General features: G+C 53.3%; 1 protein-coding gene across 1 annotated transcript; it reads right to left on the bottom strand.

Moving 5' to 3' along the window:
- Positions 1 to 216: 216 nt before the first annotated feature.
- ANKRD2 (ankyrin repeat domain 2) lies at positions 217 to 10082 on the bottom strand. Its single transcript, XM_082672997.1, has 9 exons — positions 9923 to 10082; positions 6649 to 6753; positions 4965 to 5123; positions 4750 to 4857; positions 3157 to 3255; positions 2693 to 2791; positions 1776 to 1874; positions 1567 to 1665; positions 217 to 519 (listed from the first exon to the last, which is right to left on the bottom strand). Exons 1-9 carry the CDS (start codon positions 9995 to 9997, stop codon positions 370 to 372), a joined length of 993 nt encoding a protein of 330 aa, XP_082529123.1. The 5' UTR covers positions 9998 to 10082; the 3' UTR covers positions 217 to 369.
- Between the last annotated feature and the right edge of the window lie 203 nt (positions 10083 to 10285).

Below are 10285 nucleotides of genomic sequence, written 5' to 3'. Positions count from 1 at the left end.
CAGGACAAGTGCCCTGGGAAGCTGATCCACTTTGGGACTGGGAAGTGGGGTGGCAGGAAAGAAGCAAAAAGAGGCCTTGTTAGGAAAAGCAGCAGGGCTGGCTCAGGGGGGCCAAAGGGCTCCAAGTTCCCCTCTTGCCTGAGCCCACCCTTGCCCCCAGTCTTCCTTCATTCCTAAATGTTTTAGGCACAAATAGAAATGAACATCACACACAGCAAAAATGACTTTTTGTTTTAATTGCGGTAGCTTGTGGGGGCTCCCGGGGCGTACAGAGGTATGATGCGGTCCTCAGCTCTGGGGGCCATTCTTATGACCCTCCGGCTGTACGCAGGGGACAGGCCAGGTGCCTGGCTGGGCTGGGACAGTCGTTTACTGGGCTGGCACAGGCTTCGGGGTCTCCCGCCCACCCTCAGCAGACCCCTCCAGCCCGTTCTGCTCTGACCCCGGCTCCGGGTGCTCCAGAGCGTGCCGGGTGTCAGCCTGCCACAGCTGCACCAGGTCCGTGGGGGTCTTTCCTTCCTGGGGGAGACAAGAGGATATCTAGTCACCGTTCAGAAGTCTGGACGAAGAGGTACCCTCATCTACGCCAGTGGCTCCCAACTGGGAGCAACTGGCAACGTCTGGAGACATTTTTGGTTATGACACTGGAGGAGGGGATGCTACTGGCATCTTGAGTAGAGGCCAGGGATGCTGCCCAAACATCCGATAATGCACGGACAGCCCCCCCACGACAAAGAGTTCTCCCGCCCAACACGTGTGCGGTTGAGAAGCCCTCATTTACACCTTCCCCTTGTCTTCCTAACTTTCCCATTATCTCCTCAGCCTCTCTTTCTTCTTTCATATAGCTAGCTTTTTTTTAAAAATTGAAGTATAGTTGATGTACAATATTATATAAGTTACAGGTGCACAATACAGTGATTCATAATTTTTAAAGGTTATACTACACTTATAGTTATTATAAAATATTGGCTATATTCCGTGTTGTACAATATATCCTTGTAGCTTATACCATACATAACAGTTTGTACCTCTTAATCCCCTCCCCCTATATTGCACCCCCCAGCCTTTCTTGAGTCAAGGTCCCCCCTTACCCAATTCTCCTCTCTTTTGTGATTGCTCTGGGCCCCAAAGAAGAGCTTGGACGGGGGGACACAGGTTCCTAAAGGAACTGGAGGACCACAGGAGCCAACACAGGGTGCTAGGAACAATCGTGCTGACTGAGTGCTTAGCTTCCTTCCGGCTCTGTCCCTCCACGATTTTGGCCTCCCTGAGCCTGGACATTAGGACCGCCTGCAGTCTACTTGGGGGCCTTTGGGAAATCCTCCTCCTGTCCCTCCTGGCTGTTTTCTCCACTTAGATTTTCTGGATGTAGAGAAGCATAGAGAGAGTTGGGAAGCCGGGTGGGCCCCCAATCTCCTGGGGCCCAGAGAAACCCTCCACTGTGACACTGCCCCAAGGGCAGGCCAGCCGAGTCCTGCTCAGTTCTATCTTTCTTCCGAGTGCCCAGCACAGGGCCCGGGAGGGCAGCGCACACTGTTTACTGAATCAGGAAAGGAGTGGATTTACCAGGTTCTTGCTCATCATGTCAGCCCCGTGCAGGAGCAGCAGTTTGATGATTTTGTAGCGATTGAGCCTCACGGCGTCATGCAGGGCGCTGTCCCCTTCCTAGAACCAGTGAGACACTCAGCATGGCCCACGGGGGCATGTGGGAGCCCTCAGGGGGTATATGGAGCCCCCTATGTTGGGGCTGGGCGTGAAGGAACCCAGACACTCACTCTGTCTTTGGCATTGATGTCCAGGCCCAGGGATAGAAAGTGTTCCACGATCTCCACGTGCCCCGTCCGGACTGCCACATGCAGGGGGGTGCTCAGCAGCTGGGTGAGGAGGAATCAGGAGATGCTGGCTGAAGGGACCTGGACTGTGATGCCTCTGGGAGGCGGCCGTCTTAACTCTAGCCTAATCCTTCTCCCAAGGAGGGGTAGGGGACGCTGTAATTTCCCATCACCCTATCTGATGATCAGCTCTAAGGCATTACATGCCACCTCCTCGGGGAAGCCTTCTATGTTTCCCCTCTCACCCGGATGTGAGCTACTGCTCACTCCTCTGCCCTTTTAAAATAATTATAGTAGATGCCATTTACTGAGAAATGACTATGTGATGAGCACAGCAAAATCTTACAAAACATTAGCCTTATGTTGAATAAATAATTAATTTACATAAATTTTCCCATCCAATCTATACAAGAACTCTGCAAGACATTTTATAGATGAGCAACAGGCTCAGAGGCTGTCACTTGTTCAAGGTTATATACAAAGGATTGAGTGAATTAAAAATGGTGGATGAATAAATAAGTGAACAGATGAATAAATGAATGGATGGACGGATAGATAGACAGATAGAAGGATGATGAACGATGGCACGGGTGAACAAATCCTGCATCTCTGGGTGGTCCCAAAGCCGCCAAGCTAGTGGATCTCTTCTCCTCCCCTCTCCTCTGCTCTTGCTCCCATTCCCAGATGGTAGTCTCCAAGGGGCTGCAGCTGATGGCAAGGACCCATCCCTGGGCTCTGCAGCCACTCCAGAAACCAGACTAGCTCACTACCCTCCTGCTTGCTGCTTTTCTACCCTCTGCTTCTCTCCCCACCACCCCTCCGCCCTGCTACCTCAACATCTGTGAGCATTATGGCCTCACCTTATCCCTCACGTTGGTGTCTGCTCCCCGACTTTGCATAAGCTTCACCACCTCCAAGTGGCCCCCACGGCAGGCCCAATGCATGGCCGTGCAGTCCAGCTAGAAAGGAAGGGTGGAGCCTAATTGCAGAGCTTCAGGGAAGAAAGTGCCCTGGGGGAAAGGACCCCAGCCAAGAGGGCAGGCAGGTATCCAGGGAAGGATAGGGCCACTCCAATGACTGAGCAATGGATGCAGTGGAGCCGAAGAACCCTCGGGCTCCATCTCGTCCAAGCCAGATTTACAGAGGAGGCTCAGGGAGGAGATGCCCCCCCCCCCGCCCCGCAAGGTCATACAACATACTAGAGGTGGAGCCTGGCCCCCGAGGCAGCTTGTTTATGTCCCAGGTTGGAGGTTTGCAGGGATAGGGAGTCTATGAGTGCTGGACCACCTCCTGCCCCTCACCCAATACCTGGCCTCTTGCTCACCCGATCCTGGAAGTCCACAGTGACCCCACTCTCTAGAAGCTTCTCCAGGATCTCCATGTGGCCCTCCAGGGAAGCTCGGTGCAGTGCTGTCCGGTGGAACTGTCCCCAGAGAAACTGTCAGGGCCTAAACTCTGGCCCCAGGCCTGAGCCCATCGCCCACCCAAGTTGAGCCCAGGCCTTATCCCAGCCCGATTCTGACCCCTGTGCCGGGTCCCCATATCTTCCATGTTCCGCCGGCTCCTTCATGCTCTATCTGGACCAGCCTTGGAGGCCTCCTGTGCACTGTGGACTCTGACCTTCCCACTGCCCCCTAAACACACAAGCTATTGCCTGTGCCCAAATGCCCATTTTGCCCATACTCCCTGTGAGTGCTTGATGAATTCTTGTAACTCCATGAAGACGCAGCTCAAGTGTCATCGACTTCTTGAAACCTCTAGGCCATAGCTGTCCCGGGGTCCAGACAACCCTCCACTGTGATAGACGGTCAAAGGCAAGCTGAGTCTTACTTGACTATTTCCCCTGAGTGCCTTGCCCAGGGCCAGGATGGGCAGGTGCACCCTGATTACTGATTCAAGGAGGGAATGAACTTCCTGTCCAATTCAGTCGGCTTTCGCTTTGGTCTCTTGAAACACTCAGGCCAGAGGGCATATCTTTCCATATTCTAATGAACCAGTTGTGCATCAGTCTCCCAGCTACTGTCAACCCTGGTCTTTTTGGTTTTGTGCTCCTAGCACAACACAGAGGCAGGAGATGCTTAGATAGACCAAGAGGATTAAAACTCTGGAATCTAAAAAGTGGAAAGGACATGTGGTCTAAGCCTGCAATAATGCAGCCTGAAGGGGGTGACCATTAATTTGCTCAATCCCAGGATACGATCTCGAGAGAGCATCCTACAAAGTATGAAAGAGGCAGTGTCAGGGAAAACAAAAAGAAGTATGACGGGTGACGGAAATATTTTGAAAATCGTGGGGATGGGTGCACAACATTATAAGTGTAATTAATGCCACTGAGTTGTGCACTTAAAATTTATTTGGCATGTCTCATGTTTTATATATATATATATATTTTAACCATAAGATAAAAATAATTGTTAAAAGTATGATGATATACAATGCAACACAAAATATCATATCCAAGCATGTGCTTTAATAGTGTTTTCATTCGATAAATATGTATTGAAGAACTAATATTCTATTTGATCCCCATAACATGCTCTGAGAGGAGGAGCCAGTTTTACGAAGAAGGAAACAGGCACAGAGAGGTGACGGGCCCAGCCACAGGTCACAGAACTAGGGAGTGGTACAGGTGGGATTTGAATCCAAATCTCCTGGTCTTGGACTCTGTATTTGATTCCATTCCATTTTTTCCCCTAAAAATCCAGGTGTTTATTACTCTGGAGGTGGTTCAAGTTGGAAAGGGTCTAAGGATTTAGAAAAACCCCTGTGTGGGGAAGGGGGCATCCCACATCTTCTGAGGGGCCCCCTCCCAAAGGACACCCACGCCTCTTCTCAAAGAATGCACAAGCGGGCGGGGTGCGGGCATCAGCTCTGAAAGGGAGGCCGGCACAGGTGCAGGGCCCGATGGGAACATCACCTGATCGCAGGTGTCGGGGGAACCCCCGTCTGCCAGGAACTTCTCAATGACCTTCATTTGCCCCTCCACCGCCGCTTTCAGGAATGTCTCCGCGTCCACGGGGCCGGTCTGGAGAGAGCGAATGCAGTCCCTGGGGTCCGCTCCGCTGTGATCTGAGCCATTCCCCCTTCCCTGGCTCCCCCTGCCCACACAGGTGTCCTCCCCAGGACCCTTACGATCTCCTCCGGCTCTGGAGGCGGCTCCTGGGGGGCTGCCAGGGCTTCCCGCTTCTTCTGCTTGCGCTTTTTCCGCAGCTGGATGAGGTTCTGAATCCCACCCACGTCGATGATCTCCCTCCGCAGGTCTAAGGATGTTTTACGCACGCGCTCTTGACCCTGCGTGGGGATAGCCAATCAAGTCCCGCACTGGGGCACAGAATGTGGGGCTTGGGGACCTCTGAGCTAGGCTGGAGGTGGAGGACAGGGAGAGCCTCTCAAGGGAGAAAGAATCCAGGTTTAGCTCTGCCGCCTAGGACTAGGTGAAGCCAATGAGACAGACACAGATGCACAGGGGGCTTCAGGGGGCTGCTTGGGAGCTGCCCAGCTTCAAGGCTCCACATAGCGTGGGGAGTTGATGAGGAAATCTCAAGGGCAGTTCTTAGCCCAGGCCTCCAGAACAGGGTACGAACTCTCATATCTCCATGGAATTCTCTCTCTCTTCCTCCCTCCGTCCCTCCCTGCCTCTCTCTCTCTCTCTCTCTCTCTGGCCATAAAAGTAATACAGAAACATAAAAGCTCTGAAGAGAAAGCCCTTCTCTCCCAGAGGAACTTCTATCATAGCTCTGTTGATGCCCTTTCAGACATGCATCCTATGGGATCATCCTCCACGCAGTGGTCTGGAAACTCTGCTTTTCTCTTATCAGCGTGCAGATGTCTCCTGTCAGCACACACAGCCTCCCCCAGCCCACTAACACCTGCATCATGCCCTGTTGTATGGCTGCCCCATCACTGCCGCTTCCAAAATGAGTCCCCTGGGATCTTGTACACATGCAGATTCTGACTTAGCAGGCCTGGGGAGGAAAACTTCCCCCCTCTTCACTTCTAAGTTCTTTAGCTGGTCTAATAATTAAATTGATGTAAGACTGATTAATAGGAGAAAAACAAATTTAATTTCAGATGTATGGTAGTCCATAAAAATATGAGACTCAAAGAAGTGACCAAAGCAGGCAGCTTTTACACATTTTAGACAAAGAAACAATAAATTTGTGCCACATTGAAAAGACAAAGGAGTTTGTTTTTGGAGGAACTAATTAGTGAAGAAACAAGTTTTGTTTATATAGCCTTCTCAGCCCTGAATTCCTGAGATCTAGTGATAAGGAAGCTTTCTACTTTCCTGATATAGCAGGGTAACTTCCCATGGCAGATTTATTTGCTACTTTCAGGGGAACAAAGGAGGGTCAGAGTGTTCTTGCACTGGCTTTTTCTCAGATAACTTTAATTAAAAATAATCAGTATGGGGCTTCCCTGGTGGCACAGTGGTTGAGAGTCCGCCTGCCGATGCAGGGGACACGGGTTCGTGCCCCCGTCTGGGAAGATCCCACATGCTGCGGAGCGGCTAGGCCCGTGAGCCATGGCTGCTGGCCTGCGCGTCCGGAGCCTGTGCTCCGCAACGGGAGAGGCCACAACAATGAGAGGCCCGTGTACCGCAAAAAAAAAAAAAAAAAAAATCAGTATGCCAAAGTGGCATATTTGGGGGTGGCATATTCTGCTCTCCTTTACAAGTATGAGATGGGGCCGAGATGCTGCATCGCTAACATCTCCCAGGGGTGCTGAGCTGCTGGAGGAGCACCAGGAGGGGCAAGGCCGTAACTGCCTGGTCTGTCTCCTGAGCGCGCAGATACTGGGTTCTCCTAGCACTTACCTTAACCTTTTGTAAGGATGGACTCTGAGGCCTGTGGTGCTTCTCATCCTCCAACACCAGCATCTCCATGGGCAGCTTCTGATGGGTGGTGGTTCCTCGGAGTTTCTGGTGAGCCAAGGACAGGACGGGTTCCGGGACTGCCTGCAGTGCCTCGGGGGCCAGATAGCCTCGCCCACAACAAATTCAAGGACCCCAAGGACCTCCTCCTGTGTGACCTCCCAGCCCGTCATCTGCCCCACTCCTGTCTGGTCCAGGAGGCCCCAGGTCAGAGCCGGCCTCCCTGGCCCCAACCCCAGTTCAAACACCTGTGTACTGACTGCCCTGTGTCCCCAGCAAAACAGGATTAAGGGCTACTGGAATGAGTTTTCATGAAATTAAACATACTCACTGTTTTCAAGCACTGAGGTTTTGGGTTTTTTTTTTCTTTTTGGCGTTTAAAATTCACTTTGATGAAATACTTGAGATGAGATGATAGTTTTTTTTTTTTTTTAGTGGGCTTACTTGACAATACAAAAATTTGGCAACTCTGTCAGTTACCAACTTCTTTCCCTCAGATTTTACTGATCCGTGAAATCCTAGAGCATGGAAACTGTTGCTCTCAGGGAACTTGAGGGGTGGAACCCGCAGCTCCCCAGCTCTCAGCTTGATGTGAACTCTAAGTATTAACCTTATTCTCATTTTAATAATATGGGGGAGACTCTGTCCAAGTCTCCTCCCCACTTGTAGCTCCAACCTGCCTGGACTACTTCCTCATGGCCACTTCCTCTCTTCTAAAGGAAAACACTCTTCGTTAAGTGCTGGCGCCCCTATCTCTGAAGTCCCCATGTACCGGAAACATTCGTCCAGGCTGGAGAGTGCCGAGTCCAGGTGGCAGCTGGGGAGGAATGATCTCCCTTACAGAGCTCTCAGCTGCCTTTGTCGTTCGACACCGAGCTCCGGTGTTATACTCTTCAAGTGTCAGTTGAGGGCTGATTTTCCAGGTCTTTATTTCGAATGTTCTGTTGCCCACTGGCATCTCCCTTCCATGTCAGGCTTACATGGTTTGAGGTCTCCCCAGTGCCGGCCTCGCCTGAAACGCTGCATCCTCACCCAGGGACAAGATCACCTAGGGCTTCAGCTACTACTGCATGTGGAGCCCTGGCTGGGCTCCTGGAGCATCTAGAGTGGGCTTGGTCTTAATCATCTTGGCATCCCCAGCACCGATGACAAGAGTTAGCACACAGTAGGTGCTCTGCAAATGTTTGGAGAATAAATGAATGAATGAGTTCACGGATGGTGGCAGGCGGGCTCAGCAGCTCTGCACACCTCCAAGTCCTCAGTAATGACCTAGCCCAGTAAGGCCCCTGCAAGAGAGCCTCAGCCCCTGGGCTGGTCTCCGAGACCCTCCTTCCCTACCCACCCCATGAAGTGGGTGCAGGCTGAACAGCGGTTCTCCTCTAAGAATGCCGCTGGGCTGGGGCCTGGTGGGAACAACTGGGGACTCTAACGCCTGCCCACGCCTTACCCAGACTCCATAGCCCCTCGCTTCAGATTTGTCTCTGTAGGTTGGCATACAGTAGGTGCTCAAGAAATGTTTATTGAATTGGGTGTTTGTCGGTGAAACACAACCCAACAAAACTTCCACCTTACTTCATAGATGGTTGCACAGAGGAAATGAGAGAATGCCTGTCCAATGCATAGCACGGTGCCTGGCATGTAGGAGGCACCAGTGGTGAGGCTGGCTCTGTGGGCACCTGGGGCCCTGACAGCCCTGCCGCTATATTTGTTGGATGAATGAATGGATGAAGACTGCTCCGTGTCCCCTTACTGAAGGTCTCTGTGTCCAGTGGCAGCATTCCAGAAATGGCCCAGCAACATGACTCCCCTGCCTGGCCCTGGTGCACATGCCCTTGGGGGAGTGAGAAATGGCATACCTGGAGATCCAGGGATGCGCCGGCGGGGACTCAGCAGGCTCAGTCCAGGTCCTTCCCAGCCAAACCTCCCCTCCCTTCCCTAGCCCTCATCTCTTCTTCCACCAGAGTCCTGACCCTTCCCTCTTCCTCACCTCCATTCAGTCACTCTTCCTTTTTTGAATGGAGTCTACATCTACACTGATTTATCTCCTCCCTCTCATTCCTGTTAGGGCCAGTCTTTCCCCCTCCAAGTCCCTCTCAGGGCTGTCAGAGCTGCCTTCCCCAAACATGTCAGGTGGTACCACTGTGCCTCACTCAACAACATGCAGTGGCTCCCCACTGCCCACAGAGTAAGTATCTTTCACGTGGTCCTCACTGTCTGGTTTGTGCCCTGTCTCCCTTCCCAGCCTCAGCCCCTCCTGCCAGACTTTCTCCCGACAATCATGCTTCCGCTCACCCCAACGACAGGCGCCTGTTGTTTCCTTAGCCTGGAATACTCTCCCCACTCCTGACCTCCATCCTTCAAGGGCCATCCTTGAAGGCCTGGCTCAAATGCCCTCCTGTCCACAGAGAAGTCCTCGAGGGCCCACGGTCGGCATGCCTCACCCACCCTTTGTGCTCCTTCACTTCTGAGTTACACCTCTATTTCACCCTTTTCCACTCTGCCTTGTTTCTTAGTTGACCGTGCACCTGGCAGATGTCGGCTAAAATGAACACAGAGCCGGTAAAGAGGAGGCAGAGGCTGACCTTCCTGAGCCTCTCATTCCTCCCAGCACTGGGATCTTGGAAGAGTAGACTCTAGGTGAAGTATTCATCTCCATAAAATGAAGAGTAGAACCAGCCCGCACCCTCCTCCCCGACTTCTTTATTCCAGAGAAAATACAATTGCCCAGAGCCCCATGCTCAGTCGCCTCCCCGGGTGTGGCTGGCGGTCCTAGAAAACCCACGCTTCCTTGGCCAGCATCCCTTTCTCACTCTGCTCCCCGTCTTTATCCTTCCTCAGGGACCAAACACTGGAGTTTTTCCTGTCCCAGCCTCCCAGCCGGCAGCTGGGGGGATCTCAGGGCCCCAATCTGCAGGCAGCATCCCAGCTGTCCTGCTCTGTGCAGCTCAGCCTGTCTCCTCGAGGCCCAGGTGGGTGGACAGGGTCTCGAGGAACCCAGCTTGGCTCGCCCACTCCACTGTCTCTCAGATTTGGGGGCTGAAGCCTCCATCTCCCACTGCCAGCAGCCCCCTCTCAGGAGCACCCTGCAGTAGAGCCAGCTGGGTCCCTGGGGACACCTGTCCTCCTTCCTTCCAGGTACGGCAGCCAGGCTCTTCCTTCCCTTGATAGCAGAGCTGGGTCTCCTCAGCACCCCCTTGGGCCCCACACCCCGCCCTACCTCATTCTCCTCCTCCTGTGCCAGCCGCTCCTCGATGAGTGCCGTGGCCCTCTGCACCTCCTCGGAGCCCGCCATGGCACCGTGCGCAACCCGCCCCTGCAGGCCCCGGGGCCCCAGGGGCTTTATATGCCAGGGCTCCCACCCCCGCCCTGCTAGGCGCCTCTGCCATGAGCTCACCGGCCCAATTCTCCAGCTGCCTCCCGACCTGTCACCTTCACCCCAGGCAGCCCCGAGGAGCAGGAGGCGGCAGGGACAGTTGCCACCCCCCAACCTCTGGCCTATTGGAGCCGGAGGGCCCAGTGCCCCGGGAGCGAGAGCGAGGACTGCAGGAAGGCGCCTGCCCAGCCTCTGTCCTGAGCGCTG

Source organism: Grampus griseus (assembly GCF_964374135.1).
Source record: "Grampus griseus genome assembly, chromosome: 16".
NCBI classification, from domain to species: Eukaryota; Metazoa; Chordata; class Mammalia; order Artiodactyla; family Delphinidae; genus Grampus; species Grampus griseus.
The sequence above is the reverse complement of the archived record's forward strand: the minus strand, read 5'-3'. Positions and strand labels throughout refer to the sequence as shown.

What these genes read in the sequence shown, in the direction of transcription:
- ANKRD2 (XM_082672997.1), bottom strand. Translation starts at nt 9,997, where the DNA reads ATGGCGGGCTCCGAGGAGGTGCAGAGGGCCACGGCACTCATCGAGGAG. An exon ending in CTGTGGACTTCCAGGATCGG is followed by an intron (nt 2,792 to 3,156) that starts GTGAGCAAGAGG and finishes CTTCCTTTCTAG; the next exon opens with CTGGACTGCACGGCCATGCA. An exon ending in ACATCAATGCCAAAGACAGA is followed by an intron (nt 1,666 to 1,775) that starts GTGAGTGTCTGG and finishes CACTGGTTCTAG; the next exon opens with GAAGGGGACAGCGCCCTGCA.